This window comes from Delphinus delphis, chromosome 6 (assembly GCF_949987515.2).
Source record: "Delphinus delphis chromosome 6, mDelDel1.2, whole genome shotgun sequence".
Taxonomy (NCBI): Eukaryota; Metazoa; Chordata; class Mammalia; order Artiodactyla; family Delphinidae; genus Delphinus; species Delphinus delphis.
In genome coordinates this window covers 80,915,206-80,942,947 of record NC_082688.1, presented here as the reverse complement: position 1 = coordinate 80,942,947, position 27,742 = coordinate 80,915,206, and the positions used below count along the sequence as shown (strand labels likewise).

At 46.2% G+C, this 27,742-nt stretch overlaps 1 protein-coding gene across 6 annotated transcripts in view; it reads left to right on the top strand.

The window, feature by feature from the left end:
- The first annotated feature begins 2,857 nt into the window (after positions 1–2,857).
- FAM219A (family with sequence similarity 219 member A) overlaps positions 2,858–27,742 on the top strand; it is a 53,065-nt gene continuing 28,180 nt past the window's right edge. For 4 of the 6 annotated variants that reach the window (XM_060014916.1, XM_060014915.1, XM_060014913.1 and 1 more), the window contains exon 1: positions 2,858–3,194. In XM_060014916.1, the coding sequence (XP_059870899.1) occupies positions 3,135–3,194 (60 nt within the window). In that variant the 5' untranslated portion in view covers positions 2,858–3,134. The remainder of the gene's footprint in view (positions 3,195–27,742) is intronic. The other 2 variants (XM_060014917.1, XM_060014914.1) reach the window with 1 other exon arrangement.

The window sequence follows — 27,742 nt, the reverse complement described above, 5'->3', positions numbered from 1 at the left end:
TCAACAATGAATGAGACAGACCATCCTTGCCATCAGAGTTTATAGTCTAGTGGGGATATCACCTTATCCTGCCTCCGGAAAGGTGACTTAATCCCTTATAGGAGAATACGATGGGCAAACTGAGATGTGATGTATGAACAGGAGATGAAGGAGAGATTTGGGGCAGGGTGGCATGGAGCAGGTGGCAGCAGACTGAAAAGACTGTACCAGGCAGGCAGAGGAAACAGCAATTTCAAAGGCCTAGAGGAGAAAGACAGTGTGGATGTCACTTTCCAGGAAGTGAGGGCAGTTCAGGGTGTGCTGGGACTGTGGAATCGTCACAGAGCAACGATGAGATCTGAAGTAGGGTAGGTAGGAAAGGCTAGACCTGGCAAGGCCTTGTAGGCCATACTAAGCAAGTTGGACTTTTGGAACTTTATTCTGAGAGTGAGAGGGAGCCAATAAAATGTTTGATCAGCGATACAAACAATGCAGTTTAAACTCTTCTCTGCCCCCTAACAAACCCAATCCTGACCTTCCCTCTCCACTGCGGGCATCCAAGTCATAGCTGCCCACTCCCTGAAGCTTTTATGTTGCTCCAACCTGCATGTCTCTCTCCCTCTCAGCCCCAGGGATCCCATCCTCCCTTATCTTTATATGCCTGTGTTCTGTCTCCCCAACTGAGTTCCCAGACGACAGGGACTTCTCAAGGCTCTCAAGGCAGTCCCACACCCAGCTCACCACTGACACAGACTGGGCCTCAATGAGACAAGAGGGTGATGAATACAACCCAGCACAACCCAGCTTGTGCTCACACTCCACACACCGATATTTACCCCGCTCCAAAACAACCCTTCCCTCCAAGGGGCAGTGCTGATGTGCGCAAGGCCAGTTGACCTGGGTTTCTGTCTCCTGTTTGCTGTCACCTCTCTCTCTTCTCAGTTTACCTAGCCTCTAATGTCTCCCCTAATGGGCTGGAGAAACTGATTCCCAAGTTTGTTCAAACTGCTAGAAAAATCTAATCTGGAGTGACAGAAACCAGATCAGCGGTTACCTGGGGAGAATGGACTAGAACGAGGTGCAAGGAAACTTTTGGGGGTAGAGGAAGCGTCCTATATCTTGATTGTGGTGGTATATAAATCTGTCAAAACCTGTCAACATGTACAACTAAAATGGTCCATTTCATTGTATGTAAACCAGACCTCAGCAATGCTGAATTTAAAACAAACTGCATGTAAATTAAAAGTCGGTAGCCCCAAGCCCAGTACATGAGCTTCAAAACACAGTTCAACCCCGACATAAAACTAGGGCAAGGCCATACGGGAATAGCAGCTTCCCCATGGTTGCAGAGATCTAAGAACGACGGGTGCACCTGCTAAGGAAGGCCAGGTGAAAGAAGCAATGGAGCAAAGGCTAATAATACGGAGGAGGCCAGACCCAAATATGTAAAGTCACAAACAGCATGCACACAGATTTGGTCTCCAAATCTCCAAATACCTAGGCCTGAGATAGTGCTTATTTAAGAACAAGTAAGTAGAAACCCTGCTTCACAAAGCAAGAAACTGCATATTAGTCCCAAGATGATAATTCATAAACGGTTTGGAAAAAGTGATTCTTGAGGGACTGAGTGGCTTCGCCACAGAGAGCTCCTCGAGAAGCTGGGCCTTACCTCTCCTTCCAGGGTGAAGCTGGGTGGGTTAAGAGGGGTGACTCTTGGGTTTCCTGTGAGAAGGGATGACATCTGTCCAGGTGGCAACGAGGACAGTTTGGAGGGGCCAGTTTGGAGTGAGGAGTGTGTGAAAGGGGATGGGAAAGGGGTCTCTGCCCTCTTATTCTTTGCCTGAACTCTCTCTCCTCACAAGTCTCCCAACACAGAAGATCTGAACCATACGCCCACACACAATCTGTTCTGTGTCTCCGGTACAGTTCTCCTGTACTCTCCTGTGAGTTCCCAAAGGCCAGTGTCTCCACCTAGCCCAGTACTGGGCACTCAGCAAAGGGCAGGAGAAATTACTTATTTGCGACAAGACTGTGAGGACGATGAGGAACATATTGGTAGGAGTGGGGATGGGGGTTTAAGGAGGATGGGCCCGTCAGGCTGGGTCTGTGGAGTGAGGGAATGGAATGGTGAGAGGAGGACAGGTGAAAGAGTGGTAGGAAACAGTGGGTCGGGGGCAGTGTGGGAGAGGAGGCTAGGATTAGTGGGAGAGAGCAGGACGGGGTCAGAGGTCACTGGGAACACAGGCCAGGAATCACAGGGGGACAGAAGTCAACAGGGAAAGGAAGATGAAGGGTCAGTAGCAGAGGTATGATCAGTGGTCACTGGCAGCGAAGGTCAGAGGTCGTCGGAATAGAGCAGGTCGAGGTGTGTGTTACCTGCCTACGAGGCGGTGGTTTGTGGGGCATCTTCGAAGAAGCAGAAGGCACCTCAACACTTGGAGCGCCTACAAAACGCTCCCCCGCCTGAGGACAAGAGGTTTGTCCGTCCCCTCAATCATGCACAGGAAATCCGATTCTCTTTCACTTCAATTCCCAGTCTCAGGGGCTCTTTGGGGACACCCGACGTTGTGGGTCCCCGCGCCCTCGCAGAATGGAATCGGCTCCTCCCTGACGCGGTTACCCAGCAACTAACCCGCAGCCAAGGCGCAGGCGCCTCTGATGCCTCCTCCCTGCTCGAGGGGAAGGCGTGGCTGGGCGCGCGGGGAACCACCAGCTCCACTAAGCCCCGCCCCCTAAGGCCAGACGACCAGCTGCCGCGCCTTTCGGAACTCCCGCATGTGGGAGGGGCTAGTGAGCCCAGACACCGCCTCCTCATGAATAATGCAGGATCAGGCGGTGTCCCGGACCCGGAAGTGGAGTTGCAGAGTCACGGCAGTGGCTGAGCTGCTGACAGGAGGCGGCGGCGGAGGTGGAGGCGAGGCAAGACCTGCGGCTCTGCAGGGCCACGGTCGCTGTAGCGCTAGGCAAGCTGACGGAGCCACGCCGGCCTCAGCCCACCTGCAAACCTCCCGCCTCGTGCCCACCCTCCATCTGCCCGACTGGTCCGGGGCGGCCTAGTCTGCACCACCGACCCGGCTCCTGGGGCCGCCGCCCCGCGCGGTCCCGTCGGCGTCCCTGGCCGCGCCCGACCCCCGGCCCTCTAGCCCACCGGCACCATGATGGAGGAGATCGACCGGTTCCAGGTGCCCACCGCGCACTCGGAGATGCAGCCGCTGGTGAGGGGGCGGGCGGCGGGCAGGCCAGGGCCGGGAGGGGACGCTGCCTGAGGGGGAGGGAGGGAGTCAAGCCTTGGGGACTGTGCGGAGGGGGCGCCTCGGATGGAGTAGAGAGCCGTGAAAACGCATCGCCGGGGGAGGGGGACTTGCAGGACTAGAAAACCGTGGGAGGATACGTGGGATGACAGCAAAGGGGCCTGTAAGGGCGGAGAGCACTGCCAGCGGAGGCAGGCCAAGGGAGTTACGGGGAGCGCCGTCGGATGGAACCGAGCGGGGCACAATGGTGCACACCGTTAGTGGAGGGAGGCCCATAGCGGGGAAAGGAAGGGAACTGTCTTGGGGCACCGCCGGTGGTAGGCCCAGGGGGCTGGGATGAGAGGTAGGGAGGCATTTAGACCTAGAGGCCTGTGATGCTCAGAGCGGGGGAGGGGGCCAGGAGCAGGCTGTCTAAGGGACGGGAATAGGTTTGTAGAGGAGGAGGGGCCTCCCCTCCAGTTCTGGCTATGGATGGGAACGCAGGGCCTGGGCAGAGGACGAGTGGGGACAGGGGATCCATGCAGGACACGGGAATTCCGTTCTTCTCCGGAAGAGAGTGCAGTCAATCTAGGCTGGGGGTGCTGGACCCGGGAAGGAAAGAGCTCGGTGGCGAGATGGAGAATCCGGAGCGCACATGAGAGCTGGGGAACCGGCAGGAGAGGGGGCGGGGCCGCACTGGAGCCGCCTGTGCCCACCGGTTCGGAAGAGCCTCCAGCATCCTAGGCCTACGTGCTTGGAGTCCTTGCTGGGCGCCGATCCTGCCTCCTGTCCGCGGTCCCGGAGTCAGGGAAGAATGATGTCATCGCTGCCGGCGCGGAGGGGATGGAAGGGGGAGGGCGATGCACGGAGGCCGGCCTAGGGGAGACCATACCCATTGGCCACCGTCCCGGGGCGTCTACCTGACTGGCTTGCACATCCGCCGGGCGAGAGACGCCGAGGCCTGGCGGCGGCGTCTTTCCAACTGGGAGAAGGAAAGGGAGAAGGGAGGGAGTGCCCGGCTCTGTTCGCTTTGCTTTTCCTTCTCCTTTCCCCCTTGGAGCCCAGGTGGGAGCTGGAAGGAGGCAAGGCAGGCCAGGAACCTGAAGGTGTGGATGCCCTATTCTATGAGCTCAGCTAGAGCTGAGCAGAGCTCTCCAGGTCTTGAAGCTCTGGGGTTCCCTAACCCTCTTCCCTCTGTGTTAAGCAGAGGTGAGGAACAGGTTCTACCCTTGGGACCCCCGCCCCTGGCTGACAGATGTGCTTTGTGGCTTTCTGAGCAAGTAATCTCTCCATTACAGCAGCCAAGACAGACCTTGGCAGGGACCCATGACCAACTCTAAGCCACACCTTTTGGGGGATGGTAGAGAGAATCATCAGAGGCCACCTAGCTGGAGATGTGTCTTTTTTCCCCTTTTGTGACTACTTAGTTCTAGAAGCCCAAACAGAGAAGCTTTACAGAAGTGTAATATTAAACTGGGGAGAGAGATGCTGCTGGACTTTTTTCCTAGCCTGATGCCATCATTGGGTTATTTGAGGGCCAGAAAATCCTGGTTGAGAACTCTGTCCCATGAACTTGAAGAACTTTGGGCTGGGCTAAGAGAACACTCCTTTCTGAATTATCTTTCCAGCCAACCTGGCTTGTCAAACTAGATTGCCCTTCCAGTTGTACGTATCTAATCAAGAATCAAAAGGGAGGGCAGATGAAGGAGAAGGTCCAAGTGAATGAGAAGAAAGCAATGAGTTGGTTCTTGCCTCCCATCTGGGGTTCCTAAGGAGAGAGGCAATAGCTGTCCATGGAGAGGGGAGAAGGAAGGGGTCACCAGGTTCTCTCAGCTGTCCCTGATGCCTCTGTTTTTGCCTGAAGTTTTCAATGATGGTTTGAGTGAGTAGTGTCCTCAGAAGACTCCTGGGCTGCTTCTGATCTGTGTGGCTCTGAAGTAGAAGTGCTTACGGCAAGGAGGCACTTATCAGAAAAGCTGTGACCGCCTTCAGACCCTTTTCTTGAAGGCTAAAGGAGCCCTTCTCTGCAAGAGGATACTTTGTTGAGGTTGAATGAGAGCCTTATGGAAGTAGCAATACAGTCATCTGCCATTTGGGGGTCATAGCCATTGCCCTGCAGATCTCTGCCTCTCCACCACTGTTCCCAGGTCAAAGTCTAGAGGATCCCCAGAGCTCCTTAAATGCTCTTTGTATTATTGAGACCAGCAGAATCTTGTGTGGAGTTTCCCCAAGAGTCTTCATTTCGGGGCATAAGAAATCAAGGTGGCATACTGCGGAAGAGAAGGGCAAAGTGGCCCTTTAGGAGTGTTTGGGTAGATCTTAAAAACCAGGGTCTTGGGGCTTCCCTGGTGGCGCAGTGGTTGAGAGTCCACCTGCCAATGCAGAGGACACGGGTTCGTGCCTCGGTCCGGGAAGATCCCACATGCCGCGGAGCGGCTGGGCCCGTGAGCCATGGCCGCTGAGCCTGCGCGTCCGGAGCCTGTGCTCTGCAACAGGAGAGGCCACAACAGTGAGAGGCTCGGGTACCGTAAAAACAAAAAACAAAAAACCAGGGTCTCAGACTCAGCTGTGACCTATTTCGTTTTTTGCCATTATTTATTAAGACCTCTAGGAAATCTCTCTTCTCTGGACTCAGTTTCCCAGTTATGAAATGAAGACAAACTATTTCTTTAAAGATTAAACAATAGCTCCTCACTCTTCCAAAGAATATCATAGTGACCTGATATCATTGATTCAGCAAATTCATTCACCAAATATTTATTGAGCATCAGCTCTGTTCCAGGTACTGTACTAGGTATTGGGGACACAGTGGTTAGCAACATAGGGACAGACATAGCCCTGCCTCCTGGAGCTCACAGTTTAGCAGAAGTTACTGTTCTTGCTCACCCTCTCAGTGTGAGTCCCTCTGAGGGCAGAGGCGGGGCTGTCTCCTTAAGCCCTAAGGGAAACAAGGCAATGCTTGTGTTGGTATCATTGCCCCTTTCTGGACCAAGCTGTACCGATAGTGGCCTGTCACATGGGCTTGATCATCAAATAACACTCTCCCACCCATAGTGGTTGGAAGAATCCAGAGGCCATTCCTTACTTGGAGAGATGAACTCTAGGTGGAAAACATCTTTTTTTAAATTTACTTGAAAGAGAAACTTGCACTTGAAAAGGAGGCCTAGGGGAGCGGCAGAAGCTAGGAGAGAAGGCACAGCCAGCAGATCTGGGTGTTTCCAAGGTGCTAATTTAAGCATAGTTCTCAGCTAGTGGGAGGAAGAGGAAGAGATCCCTGCTTTGTTGTTGCTGCTGCTGTTGCCACAGCTGCACGGAGCCTCCTGTCTGGGGTGGAGTTTGCCTGAAGGGAGTTGCCTCCCTACTTTCCTTATCACACCAATTATTTAATTGGCCTGGCTGCATCGCAGCAGCTGAACCAGGCCTGGGCCTATCCCTGAGAGCTCCCCAAGGTCTCTTTCTGTCTCCTTATGAAAGGAATGAGAGCTCCTCTGGGAGACCTAGTCCCTGGGTTCCACTCCTGCTGTGTCTATCTCCTACAATCCTGAGTGTTTCTGAGCACAGATTTTTGCAAAGACAGGGATAGGCGCACCTTGTATGTCAGTTCTATGGCCAAGCCACACACCTTACTGATCTAGGGAAGCTCCCAGCTGTCCAAGGCTCTCTGTTGAGCAATTGTGTTGAATTTGGGCTATTGTTTGTATGAGCAGCAGGGATAGGCTCTCTGGCCCTACTGTCTGTCTGCTGGGCTGGTTGGTACAGCCTCACAGTCTATGTCTTCTCTTTGGCTGTAATGGAGAGGAAGAGATTTGGTGGGGGGAAAAAAAAGCATATGGCACCGGACAGGGTCTCTGTGCTCTTGAGAGAAATACTAGTCTGGCCTCACTGAAACCCAGGTTATCTGTTAACTCAGTTGTATAGTTCACGAGTATATGCTCAGTTCCAGGTACTTTACAGGTAAAGATACGTGAGATCTCTCCAGGGGGTGGCCAGGAGAAAGATGGGCTCAAACGGCTACAGGAAGATTTTAGATACATGTTAGGAAAGAGTGGTGATCACTGTAGGGCATTCCTAGGAAAGAGTGTCACCTTGCTTGGGAGAAGATGAGGAAAGCTGAGGTTCTGACTCTTTGACCACGTAAGCTTGGAAAGGAATTTCAGACTCCTCCTGACTCCTTGCGCTCAGGGATGGAGATGGTCAGGACATTAATTTAGTGAGTGGGTCATAGCAGCTCCTGAAAGTGGCAGAGGGAACATTGTAAAGCTAGCAAGAAGCCACTATGGAAAATTGACCTACATGTATTCTGTGGTCTGGGAGCCTTAAGTCATCTCCTTGTAGTAAAATGACTCTTCAGTTTAAGGGTGGATTCGCCTAATGGTCCATGTAACTCATGACCCAGTAGCATTTCTCAGGTTCTAGGAAGAGGCACACCATTCTCTCTCTTCCTATATTGCAAAGTGCGGATCAGGAGCCTCCAGCTCCTCCCTTATTGCTCATCTCCTCAGTCAACAAACACTAAGAACCTACTTTCTGCTAACTGTTGTGCTGAGCTCGATACCACAGCCTCTTGCTCCAGGGATGGATATATACAGTCAAGACAGGGTGATGAGCACTGTAAGAAGTAAGAACCAGGTCCAGCAGCGCCGAAGAAAAACAGTAAGGCCTTTCATCAAGTAGTCAGGGAAGGCTTCACAGAGGAGACATTGCTGAACTGGCTCTTAGAAGAGGACTAGAAACTTGGCAGACCAATAAGAGGAGGTGAGGACAAGAGTTCCAGGCAAAGGGCATAGAGGCAGAATCGAAAGGGTGCATTTGAATGAATAAAGTGTTATAGTTAAGGAAATAACATGATCAAATTTGAGTTTAGGACTATCATTCCAAGAGTGGTTGAGAGATTGGAAAAGGTGAGATTGGAGGTTGGAAAACTAATATGAAGGTGGGTATAATAATAATCTAGGCAAGAGATGACAAAGGCCTACACTAAAGCAGAAAGAGAGAGGGGACATATGTACAGAGACTAATAAAGTGGAATAGGCAGGATGTGGTACCTGTTTGGAGATGGGGTGGAGAAGTAGGGAGTCCAGAATGACTCCCATGTTTCTGGCATGTATGTCTGGATGGCAAGAGGTACCATCACCACCCCAGGAAATTTGAGGGGGTCTGTATACCTCTTGGCTTCAGGGACTGCTTATATGGGAGAAGGCTGCTGTTTTCCTTTGCTCTGCTTCTGAAGCCGCAGTCTTGGGGTTATTGAAAAACCGAAGAGCAGAGTGAAACTAGCCCCACAGCCTCAAAAGGATGCTAAGTGTGCTCATCTGCCAGTGAATACTTTTCCTCTGTAACCTGCTTTGATGAATGCAAGTGAATTGGTGGCAGTGAGGAGCCATGGTAGGTTGTCCCCCCACACCCCGCCCCCCGCCCCGCAGCACTTTGATAAAGGAAAAATAACATCCTTTGTTGGCTGAGAGAGTGTTTCTGTTGCAGTTTCTGGCCTTGCTTTTACCATCATTCTGGTCAAACCTATGGTTTTCTGGCTGATTGGTTGAGCTGGGCCCTTTCACTGATTTCTTCTAGAATGGATATATGAGTTACTGCTTTACTTGCAAGAGTCAGAATGGAAAAGGACATGTACCTCCCTTCTCTGAGACCAGCCTGGAAAGCCGCACTTGGTGTAGAAACAGCACCCAGGGTACTATCTTCCAGGCAAGGTGTGCCAAGGGAGCAGGCTTCTGGGTTAAGATCGCTCAGGGGTGACTTGGCTTCTCAGACGCCCCAAGTGTAGCCGCTGCAGGGAGGCACATGGTACCAGGAGGCTACCTGACTCCATGTCAGCTGGGAGTCAAGCTGAGTCATTTCCAGCCCCCAACTGCCTGCTGCCCTTGACTGACTATAGCTCAGAGTGAACAGAGATGGGAAACAGAGCCTTTCTCACTTGAACCTGATTAGCTTCAGGGACCCTCCACCCTCCTTGTGAGGGCAGATGGAGCCTTGTGTCTGGAAAGGGGACATGGGAGACTCAGCTTCCTGGCTTAGCCGCTTCATGCTTTCCAGCAGACCCTGGGAGAACTGGTGCAGGGAGCCCCAGAGGAGGCAGGAAGCGGAGAATCAGGCTCAGGGCAGCTACCCAGAGGTGCTGGTTGAAGGAAACAAGAGGCGTGGCTCAGCAGGCTCTCAAGTCATTGTTCTCTTAGGAGACTCTGGTGGGAATCTGGCCGTCTGGGCGGAGAAAGGAAGGCAGGAAGCGGGCAGAGCTGGAGCCAGCTGTGGATCTGGCTCTGCTCTGGAGTTCAGAAATTGGCACATGACCCATCAGCCTCGCTGCGGGGCAGCCGAGTGAACTCCTGGGCTCTAGGGAGTGAGGAGGTTGTCTAGGAAGAAGGCCCAGAGGGTCTGGGCTGGGGAACAGGTAGATGGGGGCTAGTAGGAGATCCCTCTGGATTTTACATTCTTAGGAGCCAGTTCAAGCAACTATGTACTTGAATTTGTTGTTGTTATTCAGAGATGTCAAACTGAGGATCAGATGGTTGTGTTTCTTGAGGGTGAATTTTAAGTTTCTGTGATGATGATGATGTATGTGAGTGTGTACACAAGTAAGAGGGGACTAATGGCCATAAAGAATGTTCTCTGAATGACCATTCTAGTCCTGGGAAGTATTAAGTATGACAAGAAGCCACACCCAGGCAGAAATGAGCCCAGCTACTGTGGTTCTTGTCCTGGCTTTGCCTTTTTTTATCACCAGACTCTTGGCTGTCATAACCAAAGTCCACCCCATCTATCTATTTATAACAATACCTGAAGGGGTACTTTAACTAAGTTTTAGTGAATTAACTGCACCCAAACTATGGAGTGAGAACCATATATATTTTACTATGTAGTTAACTTAAACATAATTATGTACAAGCTATAAATGATTTATAGTTCCCATATTAATTCCCAATTTTATCCTTATAAAGGAATTAGTGAAGCTCTCAGTCAAGCATGGTTCAGACCAGCATTTCCTATAGTATATTCTTAGGAATATTGGTCCTTTGAGATACTTTATGGGGGGGAAAAAGTACCTATAGACAAATTCCTTTGGGAAACCCTATAACTCCATCCTATCACAATGTTTACTAGCATTTTAAAGACTCTGAGAAGCCCTGCAATAAAGAAATCTTTCCAGCTTTGTTTAATCCAGTGTTTCTCAAACTTACAGAACTATGGAACCTTTTTTCATGTTACATCTATTAACGTCTTACAGAACCATTGTGTTTCATGCAATACTCTTTGGGAAACCCTGACTTAGAAATTAGTCTCTCTTCTGATCAGGTCTAGATTTCTATTCTTCCCAGCTCTTTTGAGCCTATTTTATAACCCACGCCATTTTGCCCTATGCTAGTTTCTAATGGGATGTTGCTGCTTTGTGTCAGGGTCTGAACTTGTTGCCATCAGTAGGAAGTTCTTAGTGAACTTTGGCAGGTGCAGAAGCAAATATTTTTGCTTCTGACCAAACGAGGTCAGGTGCTTCGTTTTTCTCAAGACAATGCTAAGGGGGGTTTACTTCCCAAGTCCCTCTACTAAACACTGCTTTGGTGAAATCAGCATTTTCACCATTAACTTTTCTTTTCTTTCTTTTTTTTTTGACAGCTTCACTGAGATGTAATTCATATACTGTACACTTTACCCATTTCGTATTTTACTTTTAATCCTGGTGTGGCTGCTTCATGCCTCAGTTCTATTCACCCCTTATGCCAATGCCCATTGATCAGTAATGGCTGCCTGGAGCACGTGTTAAGGTAGATCCTGAGGCTGAGTTCTGGTTCAATGAGAAACAATGACATGGTTGAGTTTCCATGTCTGCCATAGTCTTCAGTGGGGGAAACATCAGTTCTAGGCTTCTGCTTGCCATCCTTGCAACCCTGAATCATCATAGTTATCCTAGGCAAAGAACACAGGAAAAGAAGTCTCTTGGAGATGTTAGCCAGCTTAGCAATCTGTTTCACTGAGGTTTGGAGTCTTAGGATATGGTTCTTTAAGAAATGAATGGAGAAAACTGAACTTTCCTCCCCTGATTTTCAGCGTGGGTTTTTGAAGTATTGACTTGATATAAAGTAAATAATCCTTTGGAAACAGGCCATGTAAGAGGGAAGAACCTTGACTCTGCTGAGCAGATAAGAGGGGAAAAGAGGCAGATTCATAAAGAGATCTCATAAATATCTCATAAGGTGTTGGCCATGCTTAAGATGAAACTATAAGCCCTTGGCTAAAGGAGCAAGAAGAAGGAGTAGGCTACAAGAGGAGATCCTTAAGCCAGCAGTTCCTGGTGAGGAAAAGGCCCTACTGTGGGCTATACAGCCTTAGCACTCTTTTTCCCAGGCTAAACGCTTTGCTTTTTCCTTCCACCATTTTCCTGGAGTCTGGTTTCCAAATCCCTAGTCATCCTGGCTGCTCTAGTGGGTACTTTTGAGTTTCTCACCCCTGGAAGTAGACACAGACCTCTCCATGTGATCTGACCAGTACAGATTACGGTAGGGCTGCCACTATCCAAAATATTGATATTGTACATCCATTATCATCAGTCGAGGTTTCATGATCATATTTAGTAGCTGTACATATTGTTATATTGAACTCAGGACACATATGAAATAGGATAGCCCTTTGCCTTAGCAATGTAGAATCAAAGCAAGAACCTGGAGTGACATCTTGGTCTAGGCTGGCTGCTAATACAGGTAAGAGTCCACTGGGGCTAGTGAGGTGATGGTTTCATATTTAGTGGAAACTCTACCACATGTGTGTAATGTGACTCTTATTTTCAGAGATGTAGCTGGCTGAATTCAGCAATGTGGAATTTAAATAGGAATCAGGCTAAGGCTGTGTGAGTGGGTAGACTACGGCAGATCTTCAAAGAGAGCTAGTGCTTATGTGGACAGATGCTTAATGGAAGTCTACTATGTGACACAGACACCAGACAAGCTAATGTGCTATTAGGCTACATTAATAGAAATTTGGAGTTCAGGTCCTAGGAGGTGATAGTCCTACTCTGCACTGGTCAGTGCCATCTAAAGTCCTGCATTTTGTGCTGATGTCATTATTCAAAAGATGGAAGGACTAGAATGATGAAAGAGTCAAAACCATGTCCTGTGAGAATAGTTGGAAGAACTGAGGCTGTTCAGCCTGCAAAAACAAAACAAAACAAAATAAAAACAACAACAGTCTTAGAAAAAACATTTTAAGGTTTTCAAATGCCTAAAGGACTGGAGCTAAGAAAGGAAAGATGGTTAGACTTCATATTATCTGTGGCTTCACAGGGAGGAACCAGGGCAGTTAGGTGGGAGTGTGGACATGCTTCTATCTTTGGACTCCATTGCCTCTCGTTTCCTGTGGTAGCAGTTCCTAAACTGGGCCAAAGGCCAGACACCTAGAAGACCCATTGCTCTTTGCAAAATGCCACAGTCTTTGTAAAGCAGGAGCTAGGAACAACATTCTAGCAATAAACATGGCTCTGTTAAGTATGTGCAATATAAACATGCCCCAAAAAATTCATTGTGGGGGCTTCCCTGGTGGCGCAGTGGTTGAGAGTCCGCCTGCCGATGCAGGGGACACGGGTTCGTGCCCCGGTCCGGGAAGATCCCACATGCTGCGGAGCGGCTGGGCCCGTGAGCCATGGCCACTGAGCCTGTGCATCCGGAGCCTGTGCTCCGCAACGAGAGAGGCCACAACAGTGAGAGGCCCGCGTACCGAAAAAAAAAAAAAAAATTCATTGTGGAACTTAGTATGAGCAACACTTTGCTAGTTTTCTGTTAGTATATGTTTGCTAATCTTTCCTATTTTTCAAGGCCAATCACAAAAATGCCCCATTCTTCATGCATCCTTTCTTTTCCTTCACTAAGGTGTGAACTCTCCATTCTACCTGTCCTGTGACCTTAATACATTGTCTCTGTGTGAAGTTTATGGATGCAGTTGTCTTATACTTATCTTAAATTTCTTTCCAAGGTAGATGCAAAGATGTTTCCAATACCTGAACTGCACCTTGTGCAATAGATTGGGAAAATAATTTTTGCCTATTTTACAGATATGCAAGCAGAATTCCACAAAGATAAATAGGCTTGGCCATTGTCCAGCTGGAGGTTGGCATGGCCTAGACTAAAACCCAGGTATCCTGATTCCCAAACCCATGATATTTCCCTCACAATCTGGGACTTAATTTCAGTTCTTCTGCATCAACTTAAATTTCTCCACTGGCTTTTGAGGCATCTACACTAGGTGTTTGCCCTTCCAGGTGGCCATACGTTCTACCATTCATGCCAACTTTCTTCCTGGTAGGTCCAGCCAGGCCCTTCACCTCTTCTCACCTATGGGCATCTTGAGGCCTCCTCTTAACTATTCTCTCCCCTCTTCTTCTCTGCCTATTCCACTCCTACCCATTCTTCAAAGGTCCATATAAACTCCCCTTCTCCAGGAAGCCTTCTCTGACTATCCTAGTGAGTTCTCAACCAAGCCCAAAAGCCTCTATAACCTGTGGCATATAACTTGATACATATGATATCCTGATTTGGAGTGTCCACTTTGATGTGTTGTGTTGTAAGTCTCATCACCCCAACTCCTCTTTTAACTCCTTGGCAGATAGCTTCTGCTCCCAAAGCTCACAGTCTGACAAAGAAGAAACTTGCTCTCATGAAACAGAACTACAGAACACTACAGCTGCATCCTTTAAAAATGAGAAAAAGAGAGGGGAGGAGGTGATTCAAAGGAGGGGAGCAGAAGAGACCCAGAGGGGGATGACTGGGCGGGAGTTCGTTAGCAGAGCAGAAGGTACATGTGGGGAATTGTGGGAGAGTCAGGGGGATACATGGATTGGGGCACTCATTTATTACTCAAAAAATATCTTTTGAGCATCTGATATATGCAAGACATTATACCAGACACAAGGAATAATATGATAAATAAAGCAAACATGGTCCCTGCCTTTATGAACTGGCAATCCAGTGGGAAAGAAAGATACTAAACAAATAAAGCACACAAACAAAATTACAATGACAAACTATGACAAGTGACAGAAAAGACATGAGAGAGAATAATGAAGCCTCCCATCTTAGATTGGGGATGTCAGGTAAGGCTCCTATGAGAAAGTGATGTTTGAGCTCAGACCACAGGGTGAGAAAGGGCTTGAGTGCTCTGACAAGGAGGGACTTGCTCCTTGCTCCCAGAAGTGGGGTGGGGGCTCCCAGCTGAGTTTGCAGTCTGAGGCCCTTACAAACTGGCCTTTCTCCATCCTCTCCCTTTGCACCATGAGGTCAGCTTTCAGGAGAGAAAGACACAGGAGAACATGGGAGAGCCCATCCAGCCGCTCTCCTGTTGGTAGCACAGCCGATGATTGTGCTGCCCACTTTGTTGTGAGGCTGGAAAAGCTGTTAATAGAGTTGTGATGTGTAATATTTAGTGAGCAAAACACTTAGCTCTGCTGATGAAGAACTCCTACCTGGATCTTCCACCACCGGATGACTTGCACACATCCTCCTGGAGATGAAAAAATATATATATCTGGAGCTTAGAGGGAGGCAAGAGTGCCACCCTGGATGTCCTGTTCTTTGTGTGGCAGGCATGGGGTTCACGTTCTCCTTACCACAAAAACCAAATGCTACAAGCTGTTCTGTCCAGGAGCAGGCCTACTTCTGGTGGGAAAGCCAGCAGTCACATTGGCATGTAAATTGCAGCAGCTGGTGAGAGGGGCCTCCATTGGGCCTCCTGCAAATCCCAGAGGGGTTCCCTGAGGGTTTCAGCTTCCAGAAAGTCCTCTTTGCTCTCAGCGGGCCTGCTGCTTCCAGCCCTGGCTCAGAGGAGATCATAAGCTTAGAGAAAGGCCAAGTGGGGATAATGATGTAGGGAGGCGGTGGTGGCTAGTAAGTAGTTTGGGGAAGAGGAGGGAAAATTACATGGAGTCAAGGAGGGAGACCAACTTGGGGGATGGTAGAAAACATTGGCACCAAATGGAACCAGTCAGCCCCCAGGGTTTGCTCATCTATCAGCCTGCTTATCAACTTCCTGATGGAACTTCATGTTTCAGATCCTTGTTCGCCAGGGGCTGAGCTACAGCAGCCAGGTAATCTTAGGGAACTCTCATGAGGGGAATTGGTCTGAGTATCCTTGAGGGGGGTGCAGAGATCAGGGAGAGCTAGTGAAGGACATGGGCCCCAGGGCAGGAGCTATGCACAGCCTTGGTAGGAAGTCAGCTGGGTACATTCTAGCTCTAGCCCTTTTGTTATGACCTTTGGCCAGGCTCCTAATCTTTCAGACTGTTTATTTTATTTATTTATTTTATAAATAAAGAAGATCATGTACATGAAAATGAACTGCAAATTACTGTATCATTTCTGATCTAAAAATTGATGGTGATTAAGGGGTTGGTGATTTCCGTTTTTTGCACGTGATTCCCAAGGAGCTCTTACAGGAGAGGGTGAGAAGATGGTTTATTCTACTTATCACCAAATGAGAAGAGTCCTTGGCCTCCTTGACAGGGCCCTGATCAGGCCGGGCTAGAGATGGAAGTGCTCTGTGCTCCCATTGATTCCCAGAGGGGGTTCCATTGAGTGGGCCTGGGCTGGAGGAGGCCCTGCCCATCCCAGCCAGCGCTATTGCAGAGTCCTGTTGGTGGGGTAGACCTTCCTGGAGAACCCCACTACTGAGGCTAGTGGAGGATGTCCTGCTGCTGTTTCCGCTCTCAAAGGCCAACTCTCAGGGCTCAAGAAACGTTTGAACAAGTCCACGTTGCAACTACTCTTCCCACAGGTCTGTGGGCTAGAGAAGGAGGCAGTTTCCTGTCTGCAGACCTTCTTCAAAATTTTAAAACATTTTGTCATGGAAAATTTCAAACACATATAAAGTAGAGAAAGAAGTAAAATGAACCACTCAACTTAAATAACTATCAACCTAGGGCTAATCTTATTTCACCTGTACCCACCCACTGGATTACTCTGAATAATTATTTCATCTATAGTCCTCTATCTCCCGTATTTCTCCCGTAATTATTTCATCTATAGTCCTCTATCTCCCGTATTTCTGCAAAGTGGTAATTAAATCTCAAGGCCTGATCAGATTTTTTTTTTTTTTTTTTTGCGGTACGCGGGCCTCTCACTGTTGTGGCCTCTCCCGTTGTGGAGCACAGGCTCCGGACGTGCAGGCCCAGCGGCCATGGCTCACAGGCCCAGCAGCTCTGCAGCATGTGGGATCTTCCCGGACCGGGGCACGAACCTGTGTCCCCTGCATCGGCAGGCGGACTCTCAACCACTGCGCCACCAGTGAAGCCCCTGATCAGATTTTGTTTCAACATTTTTGTGAAGGATCCTTCCAAGGTGGTGCTTTGTATTTCCTATTGCATCATGTCAGGAGGCACAGGACACATGGTTGTCCTACTTTTTGTGTTGTTCAGATTGATTAGTTGTGTAGTTAGCCTGATCCCTCCATCAGCCTTTCACATAATGCTTTTAGCAGCCATTGATGGCTATCGCCTCAGTCCATTCTTTCTTTTTTTCTAAATTTATTTTTATTCAAGTATAGTTAATTTATAATGTTTTAATTTCTGCTGTACAGCAAAGTGATTCAGATATATATATATATATATATATATATATATATATATATACACTTTTTCAAATTCTTTTCCATTATGGTTTACTGCACGATATTGAATATAGTTCCCTGTGCTATACAGTAGGACCTTGTTGTTTATCCATTCTATATAAAATAGTTTGCATCTGCTAATCCCAAACTCCTAATCCATCCCTCCCCCACCTCTCCTCCCCTTTGGCAACCACAAGTCTGTTCTCTGTCTGTGACTCAGTCCATTATTTCATCAGGAGTTTCCTTCACATTTGGACAAGAGAGAACCCCTGTCAATTCTCTGCCTTTGTCCCCAGAGATATTACAGATATCACTAGCCCTTTCTTTCTTTCTTTTTTTTTTTGCGGTATGCGGGCCTCTCACTGTTGTGGCCTCTCCCGTTGCGGAGCACAGGCTCTGGGCACACAGGCTCAGCGGCCATGGTTCACGGGCCCAGCCACTCCGCGGCATATGGGACGAACCCGTGTCCCCTGCATCGACAGGTGGACTCTCAACCACTGTGCCACCAGGGAAGCCCAGCCCTTTCTTTTTTAGGTACACTTTTTCTACCACTGCCCTTACCCTATTCCATCATTTCCTTCCTTATCAACCCAAGATGGCCCTAGGATGTCTTTAGACCACATGTACCCAACCCGCTTCAGAGTGGACCTGGGTTCTGAGGGGAGGGTCCTTACTTGGAGTGTGTTCTCACTGAGGCAGCACTGTCTTTCCTTATGAAGCTCCTAGGTCTGAGCTCTGTGAATCCTGTGAGGGCCACACTTGGCCATGCTGGAGAGTAGACGCAGTTCCAGTCTCTTCCTCCCCTGGGAGATTGTTCAGCAGGAGCTGGGTTGATTTTACCTTCCCAGGGATTTCTGAGCAGCCTTCTTCTATGCTGAGGAGGGTCTTTCTCACTTGTTTCCTGAACTTCCTGCCCCAGCCTGGGCCCTGGCAGGCACCCAAGCCTGGTTTCCTGTTTAGCCCGACTGTGGGCCGGGAGAGGCAGGAGGAGGGGTTGGATGGGCAGCTCCAGCACTCTTAGGCCCTTTCTCTTTCCAACCAAGTTCAAAAACTTCTGAGGGCTAGAACACGACCACCACCTTCTGGGACTTCTAGCATTCCTGTGCTGCCCAGTGTCTTCACTCCCAGTGTCTCTCCTCACACAGGAGAGACTGGAAAGACTTTGCACTTCTAAGTGTGTATATGCCCCAAGCAAACACTGCAAACACTGTGAGCCAGCTAACCGGAAAGGCACACAGAACTTGAGAGCTGCTTCCTGCCAACCTGAACCCACCCCTGGGCCCTGCCCCTGCCCCCAGGAGTGCTGCACCGCCACCACCCAGCCTAATAGCTATTAGTCCCTTAGTCATTTTGTCCAATGCAAAGGAGCATCTGATAGTGCAGGGAAGCTGAGAATTGGAAGCTGGATACGCAGCAGCCAGAAAACATTAGCTTTGTAGTGACAGCCCATTTACCCAGTATAGAATTTCTGATGAGTCTCACAGCCCTGGTTGCCCCATTCACATTCTTCCTGTCTAGTTCTTCCTTGGGCAGTGAGGATCTAGAGGGACTCATTCTGTCTTGGGAAGAGACCTGCTGCAGAGTCCTTCTTTGCTCCTTTCTCCCGGATGGCTGCAGCAGGAATTGTGTAAAGCCCTATCCTTTTCATCCCCATGAAAGGAAATATCAGAGGAAAGCATTGCCAGGTAGCAAGGATGTCCAATACAGCACGTTACATCTTAACAGCTTCCCCCTTGTTCTTACTATGAAGACTCAAATCTTTAACATGGCCTACAAGGCCTTGTGTGGTCTGGCTCCTGCCTTCCTCTCCAGCTGATCTCATACCCCATGACCACACCCAACCTCACTGGCTTTTCCTCCTGCCTGAAATGCCTTTCCTGCACCTTCTGCCTTTTTTTTTGGTTACTCTTACACATCCTTCAGATCTTAGCTCAGCTATAATTTCATCACAGAGGGCTTCTCTTGACCTCTAGACTTGGTCAATGGCCTTCTCCTTATTTCACTTTTTACACTTATAACTTTACATTTGTTTATATGATTATTCTGTTCACATGGATCCTTATGAAGACCAAGTTTCATGAAGGCAGAGATCATATCTATTTTTATTTCCCTTTATGTCTCCTGTGCCTCACAGTTTTCCTTAACATATAGTAAACATTCACTAGATATCTGTTGAATGAAAGGCTGAATGAACAAATGAATGAATAAATAAATGGAGTCAATCTTCTCTCTTTTATTTGGTAACGCCATGTCATATCTGACTATCATATTCAATCATATACATCCTACAGATTGGTGTCCTGCTTTTTATGAGTACTGTGTGTCTGCTACCAGACAGACATTTAATTTCATCCTTTCAACAGTATGAAGAAGGAATACCCTTAATCTTCGGAGAAGGCAAGTGAGACCCAAAGTCACACAGTTAATTCGTGGCAAAGCCCTGTTTCAAGCCCAGGTGTGTGGAGTCAAAGCCCATGCTCTTAACCATAACACTACACTGCCCCCTTTTGGCAGTTTGGAGAGTTGTCACTGAGCACCTTCTGTCACTGGGACCTGGTTAATTTCAAGTCTAAACCCATACTTTTGGAACTTAAAGCCCCAAGAAGCCATAATCCAGTTCCAACCCTCCTGCTTTTGGGCCAGACTGTGGAAGGACATAGGGATGGGAATTTAAGCTGGTCTTCCCAGTGTCCCGGGGTACAGGTGTCTTAAGGTCTGTCTCCTATCTGTTTTCCATGTGCTCTTTGTAGCCTCCAGGGCTTAATGCAGTGTCCTGTTTTGGAGAGCTGAAGGGCAGCTGTTGAAATGGCCTGATTGGCCATGTCCTGGGAAGTAAAGCATGGCCTGATTAAGATCCTAGGAAAGGTCACTGAGAGGCGGAGAGCTTGTCTCTTTGTGATTTAGTCACTAAAGATAGAGCTCTGGAAATTGGCTTCAAAGCTTTCCTGGGAAACTCAGACTCAGTAAGGGGGCAATACCTCTTGTTGCTGATTAGAAAATCTCAAGTTAGTTAGTATCCCAAGCTCCCTTTGGTGGCCAAGGAAATTGGGACTGATGAATACTTTAGACTAGATGGAAACCAAGTAAATGAGGAGAGAACAACATAAAACAAAAAAGAGCTACCATTTGCTATAGGTGTCAGGCATTCTGCAAAGTGTTTTATATAGGGCTGGCCAAAAAGTTTGTTTGGGTTTTTCCATGACATCTTACTTATGAAAAACCCAAATGAACCAACCCAATACATACATTATTTCATTTAATTCTAACACTGGCCTGGAAAGTAAAGGGATATTAAGAAAGGTAACTTGCCAAAGCTCATACAGCCAGCTGGCCTTACAACCATATAATCCAGGTCTTATGACTTCAGAACCTGAGTATCTCCTATACCCCTTTGGTGAGAATGTACATTATCACAGCCTCTCTGGAAAGAAAACTGGCAACATAATGTGTGCATGCCCACTGACCCCCTCAGCAGTTCTACTTCTAGGAATGTATTAAACTGAAGAAATAGACAAGTGTATAAAGACTCCCCCCTCCAAGTTACTATAATAGTTACAAATAAATATATATAATATTATAACATTATAGTAGTTATAATAGCTGCAACATTATAATAGTGAGGGGGGAAAAAGAAAAGAAAGCAAACAACATAAATCTCCATCAGTGGGGACTGATTAAATAAATCATGGTACATCTACCCTACAGCATACATGCAGGCCAGCCTTGTGAAAGAGGAGGTAAGATCTAACATGGATTGGCATGAAAAGATGTTCAAGATATATATTTTCATTTTGGTAAAATGCATATAACATAAAAGTTAACATTTTCACATACATTTGGAATATGGATGATCTGATTCATCTATGTTTAAATTTATAAATACAATTATACATTTTAAAAGTCTAAAAATATACAATAAACTGGTAACAGTTCTGACTTAACAGGAGAACTTTCACATTCTTCTATGTATTTGAATTTGTTATAATAAACCAACGTTATTTTTCCTCTAATCAGTTTTTCCCCATCTTAGGAAACAAATGGTGAAAAATCATTTTCTTTCTACTGTATCATGCCTACCCAGGAGATTAGCTCTTGCCTCATAATTCCCACATTCTCCAATCAGGTATGCATACCAACAAATTGGTGAGATAAATTGGCTATGGAAATGCTGCCAGGTACCTATATGCCACTTGTCTGGCCAATCTTGTCCCTGCTGGGCACCTCCATCTTTCATTGGCCATACTTGACTCATTTCTTTTCACTTCCTTCTCAAGTTCTGCAGAACCCTCAGGATTTGGGAGGCTGGCCATTTCTTTGGGAAGAGAAAGCCATCCACATTGATCAGATACATTCCTGTCTCTTATCTCCTGTTTAGATATGTGCAGTCTCACCTTCACCATAAAAGAGAAGCATGGGGACAAAATTACTCTCACATCCCCCAAGATAAAGACATGATCACTGATGTGTCAACCTTCTGAGTGGTTCTCTTTGGCTTCTGGCCTTCCTCCCATTAGTGTTGCCGCTCATTGTGTTGTGGTTTTCAGTATGGCCTTTTTATGTGGTAAAGTAGGAAAGGGGTCAGGAAACTTGGGATGAAGCCCTTGCTAGGGGACTTAAGGGAAGCTGCTCCGCGTTACATGGTATCAGCTTTTTTTTCTATCAAATTGGGATAAATAATAGACACTGGATTTTTAGGGCAGTGAAAATATTATGTGTGATACCATAGTGATGGGTACATGTCATTTTACATTTGTTCAAACCCATAGAATGTACAACACCAAGAGTGAAACATAATGTAAACTATGGATTTTGGGTGATTATGATATATCAATAGAGGTTCATCAATTGTAACAAATGTACAGACATACCTCAGAGATATTGTGGGTTTGGTTCCAGACCACTGCAATAAAGCAAAGGTTGCAATAAAGTGAGTTACACAGTTTTTTTTTGATTTCCAGTGCATATAAAAGTTATGTTTACACTACACTGTAGTCTGTTAAGTGTGCAATACCATTATGTCTTAAAAAAAACAATGTGCATACTTTAGTTAAGAATACTTTATTGCTAAAAAATGCTAACCACCATCTGAGCCTTCAGCAAGTCGTAAGATTTTTGCTGGTGGAGGATTTGCTTTGATGTTGGTGGCTACTGACTGATCCGGGTGGTGGCTACTGAAGGTTGGGGTGACTGTGGAAGTTTCTTAAAATAAGACCACAAAGAATTTGCTGCATTGATGGACTCTTCCTTTCATGAAAAATTTCTCCAAAGCATGCAATGCTGTTTGATAACATTTTACCCACAGTAGAACTTCTTTCAAGATTGAAATTAATCTTCTCAAGTCCTGCCACTGCTTTATCAACTAAGTTTATGTAACATTCTAAGTTCTTTATTATGTCAACAATCTTCACAGCATCTTCACCCGGAGTAGATTTCATCTCAAGAAACCACTTTCTTTGCTCATCCGTAAGAAGCACCTCCTCATCCATTAAAGCTTTACCATGAGATTGCAGCAATTCCATCATATCTTCAAGTCCCACTTCTAATTCTAGTTCTCTTGTTATTTCCTCCACATCTGCAGTTACTTTGTCCACTGAAGTCTTGAACCCCTCAAAGTCATCCATGAGGGTTGGAATCGGCTTCTTCCAAACTCCTGTTAATATTGATATTTTTACCTCTTCGTATGAATCAAATGTTCTTAATGGCATCTAGAATGGTTAATCCTTTCTAGAAGATTTCAACTGACTTTGTCCAGATTCATCAGAGGAATCACTCTCTATGGCAACTGTAGCCTTACAAAATGTATTTCTTAAATAATAAGACTTGAAAGTCAAAATTACTCCTTGAGGGCTTCCCTGGTGGTGCAGGGGTTGAGAGCCCGCCTGCCAATGCAGGGGACGCAGGTTCGTGCCCCAGTCCGGGAAGATCCCACATGCCGCGGAACAGCTGGGCCTGTGAGCCATGGCCGCTGAGCCTGCACGTCTGGAGCCTGTGCTCCGCAACGGGAGAGGCCAGAGGCCCGTGTACCGAAAAAAAAAAAAAATTACTCCTTGATCCATGGACTGCAGAATGGATGTTGTGTTACCAGGCATGAAAACAACGTTAATTTCATTGTAATACATCTCCATCAGAGAGCTCTTGGGTGACCAGGTACAATGTCAATGAGCAGTACTTTTCTTCTTCTTTTTTTTTTTTTGCCACACAGTACGGCTTGTGGGATTTTAGTTCCCTGACCAAGGATTGAACCCTGGGCTGTTGGCAGTGAGAGCACAGAGCCCTAACCACTGGACCACCAGGGAATTCCTGAGCAGTAATATTCTGAAAGGAACCTTTTTTCCTAAGTAGTAGGTCTCAACAGTGGGCTGAAAATATTCAGTAAACCATGTTGTAAACAGATGTGCTGGCATCCAGGTTTTGTTGTTCCATTTATAGAGCACAGGCAGAGTAGATTTAGCATAATTCTTTTTTTTTTTTTTTTTTCGCAGTACGCATGCCTCTCACTGCTGTGGCCTCTCCCACTGTGGAGCACAGGCTCTGGACGCACAGGCTCAGCGGCCACGGCTCATGGGCCCAGCCGCTCCACGGCACGTGGGATCCTCCTGGACCAGGGCACGAACCCGTGTCCCCCGCATCGGCAGGCGGACTCCCAACCACTGCGCCACCAGGGAAGCCCAATTTAGCATAATTCTTAAGGGCCCTTGGATTTTCAGAATGGTAAATGAGCACTGGCTTCAACTTAAAGTCACCAACTGCATTAGCCCCTAACAGGAGAGTCAGCCTGTCCTATGAAGTTTTGAAGCCAAGCATTGACTTCTCCTCTTTAGCTATGAAAGTCCTAGATGGCATCTTCTTCCAATATGACTGTTACATTTACATTGAAAATCTGTTGTTTAGTGTAGCCACCTTCATTAATTATCTTAGCTAGATCTTCTGGATGCTTTACTGCAGCTTCTACATCAGCACTTGCTGCTTCACCTTGCACTTTTATGTTCTAGAGATGGCTTCTTCCCTTAAACCTCATGAACCAGCCTCTGCTAACTTCAAACATTTCTTCTGCAGCTTCTTCACCTTTCTCAGCCTTCACAGAATTGAAAAGAGTTAGGGCCTTGCTCTGGACTAGGCTTTGGCTTAAGGGAATGTTGTGGTTGGTTTAATCTTCTATCCATACCACTAAAGCTTTCTTCATATCATCAATAAGGCTGTTTCACTTTCCTATCATTTTTGTGTTCACTGGAGTAGCACTTTTAATTTCCTTCAAGAACTTTTTCTTTGCATTCACAACTTGCCTAACTGTTTGGGGCAAGAGGCCTAGTTTTCAGCCTATCTTGGCTTTTGACAACCTTCCTCACTAAGCTTAATCTTTTCCAGTTTTTCAGTTAAAGTGAGAGACATCCGATTTTTCCTTCCACTTGAACACTTAGAGGTCATTGTAGGGTTATTAATTGGCCTAATTTCATATTATTGTAACTCAGGGAATAGGGAGGCCTGAGGAAAGGGAAAGAGATGGGAATGGCCAGTTGGTGGAGCAGTCAGAGTACATACTACATTTATTAAGTTCATGATCTTATATGGGTATAGTTTGTGGTGCCCCAAAACAATTACATTAATAACGTTAAAGATCACTAATCACCATAATAAATATAATAATAATGAAAGTGTTTGAAGTACTGTGAGAATTACCAAAATGTAATACAGAGACATGAAGTGAACAAATGCTGTTGGAAAAATGGTGCCAATAGACTGGCTTGATGCAAGGTTACCACAAACCTTCAATTTGTAAAAAATGCAATATCTGCGAAGCACAATAAAAGTGGTAAGCCTGTATCATGCTAGTGGGGATGTTGATAAAGGGGGAGACTGCATATGTGGGAGCAGGGGGTGTATGGGAAATCTCTGTACCTTCCCCTCAATTTTGCTGTGAACCTGAAACTGCTTTTAAAAAATATTAATAATAATAACAATATAAAGATGCTGTTTTCTATCTCTTAGGATTGTCAGAGACTAAATGAGATAATATTTAGGGAAAAGCTTTGAAAGCATAAGTGCAATACAAACATAAAGATCTGTATTTTTCTGAATTTAACCTTTTCTGATTTGCATTATAAACCCTTAAGGCAAGAAGCATGTCTATAAATGTTTGCTATGATATAGCAACTTAATAGGGAGATAGGAGAGATACTGAACAATCTGGAAAGGTCACTTCATTCTTAAACAACCTGAGGAAGGGGGAGGGCAGAGGAGAGTAGAGGCTCATTTTCTGTCTTAACTGCTTCTGTATTAATTTTCCCCATTGAACATGTATTACTTTTGTAAGTTATAGAAACCAATATAGTTTTGTTAATGGCTTAAAATGATACACTAGTTAGGACTAGAGACAGAAATTGGAAGGCATCTGCATATAGGGCTGACAGCTGGAGCAAAGAGAACAAAGGATTTAGAAAGATGAGCAATTGGAGAAGCAATTGGATGAGCAATTGGAGAAGCAGCCAGATTGGCAAAACGTTGTTACAACTATTGAATGTCAGGTCAAGGAGTTTTTAAGTGATGGGAGCCATTGAAGGCTCTTGAACCAGGGAATACTGTAATCAGAGCAGTGTTTAATTCCCAGAAGAGTAATTTAAGAGCAATGCAAAGGGTAAGTTGGAGGAAGGAGAGACACGTTGGGGTAATGAGTGGGTCACCACTGCAGTGGGCCTGGAATAAGATGATAAGGACCTGAAGCAGGATGTTGGCTGAGAGAAGGCTTAAAAAAAAAAAAAGATAAATGTTAGATATTTTGAAGAAAGTGCTACCATAGGTTCATGATTAGCTTGCCAGAAAGATAAAGGGAAAAGAAGTGGGTCAAAATGACCCCATAGGCTGGTCAAAAAGAGACAGGAGCCAACTTGAAAGAGCTCCCAGTGGTCAAAGCTGGAACAATTTGAGTAACAAAATAAATAACAATTACATTGGATTATAACCACCCACAGGGACATAAATGTATATTAATCCATACTGATAAAAATAAATGATTGAATAAATAAATAAATAAACTGGGGAGAAGGGACAAATCTTCCTTGCAGAAGAATTCCAATTTTTATGTATAGAAAAGCTTATAAAAATTTAAAGTTTACATTTATTTATAGAAAGAATGAGGGAAATTTTAAAATTACCATTAGAACATCATAGTAATAATTGTTGCTAGCAGGATCCACTGATTGCTAAAAACTAGGGGATGAAACTTTGAGGAAAAACAAGATATTTGCATAGCCTATCAGAATCTCTCCCAAAATATGTATTATTTACTGTGGTAGTTTTAACATATGTCCACAAATTCTTTGATCCTCCCCCCTCTAGGAAGTGGAACTTAATTCCCCTTCCCTTGAGTGTGGCCTGGACTTAGTGACTAGCTTACAACTAATAGAATACAGTCAGAATAAAAGAAAAATTGTAACTTTATAGTGGAGAAATCTGGCAAACACCACCCTAAGTGATTAGTTAACATCACTAGCAATAAGTCATGTTCCCTCTGATATGTTGTGATGAGGACACATCACTTACGTGGTATTCTTCCCAGAAACCCATAACCTCAGTCTAATCATGAGAAAACAGCAGACAAATCCAAATTGAGGGAACATTCTAGAAAATACCTGACCAGTATGCCTCAAAAGTCAAGGTCCTGAAAGTCAAGAAATGACTGAGAAACTCAGGTGACCATGGAGACATGTCGATGAAATGCAATATGGATCCTGGTACAGAAAAAGGAATATCAATGGAAAAACTGGAGAAATTGCATAGAGTCTGTAGTTTAGTGAATAGTATTGATTTGATCAATGTACCATGGTTCTGTAAGATGCTAACATTAGGAGAAGCTGGGTCAAGGGCATACAAGGACTCTCTGCACTGTCTTCATAACTCTTCTATAAATATAAAATTATTTCAAAATAAAAAAATTTTGAAATGACCGCTTATTTTTTGAGTTTAGTTTACTGGGAAAGTGGTTGTGTCATTAACAAAATAAAGATAGTTAAAAAAGGAAGAACTAGGCTTGGGGGAGGAGTATGACATCAGAAGTGGTAGGCAGTTAGAAGTGTGGGCCTGGAGCTTAGGAGAGCAGTCAGAGATAGAGATATAGATTTGAGAGTAGAACCCAGAGAGAGATTACTTGAAATAATAAGTTTATGTTACTATTATATTTCCACATGCCAGGAGAGACCATGTAGAAAGAGAGCCAGTGGCCTTACTGAGAAGAACATCTATGTCCGGAGCATGAGGGAAGGAACCATTGGAAGGGTGGTCAAAACAGGGATAGAATGTTTTCATAAAAGCCAAGAGAAAACAGAATTTCTAGAAAGACCTGGTCAGCACTGCCCAATGATACTGAAAGGTGGTGGAAGATCACCTGAGAAAAGACCATTGGGTTTTAACTAGGAAGTCAGTGTCAGAAGAGCAGGCATGGAGAGGTGGGGTGGTGGGGTGGGATAGATATAGGAATCAAACGGCTGGGACCCTGACAGTGAGAGAGCAGGCTCAGCCAGGCAGATGGACTTGTGTGGGTGACAAGAGGAAGAAGCCCCTGAAGGAGAGTGGGATACTCCAGGGCAGAGAGGCAGAAAGTGCTGGCCAGAGCAAGTGGGCCAGAGGGCTGGGGCCCAAAGCTCAAGGAGAGGAGAGGACCTTGACCGGAAGGAAGCCCCTGCCATCTCCTGGCTGCAGAACTCAGGCTAAAAGCTAGAAGCCCTGGACCAAGGACTGCTTTTTACCTTTCTGAGCTAGACGGCCATTCTCTTTCCCAAGACCCAGCTTATCCCCCGGGGGGCCTAGAAAGTCAGGCCAGACAAGAAATGAAGTAAACTGAACTTATTCATCTTCTCTTCAGCTTTTATCTGAGATGGAGAATAATCTGTGTTTTTTAATTAGGCATTAAATAGTATTACAGAATAATTTCTCTGAGGGTGTATGAC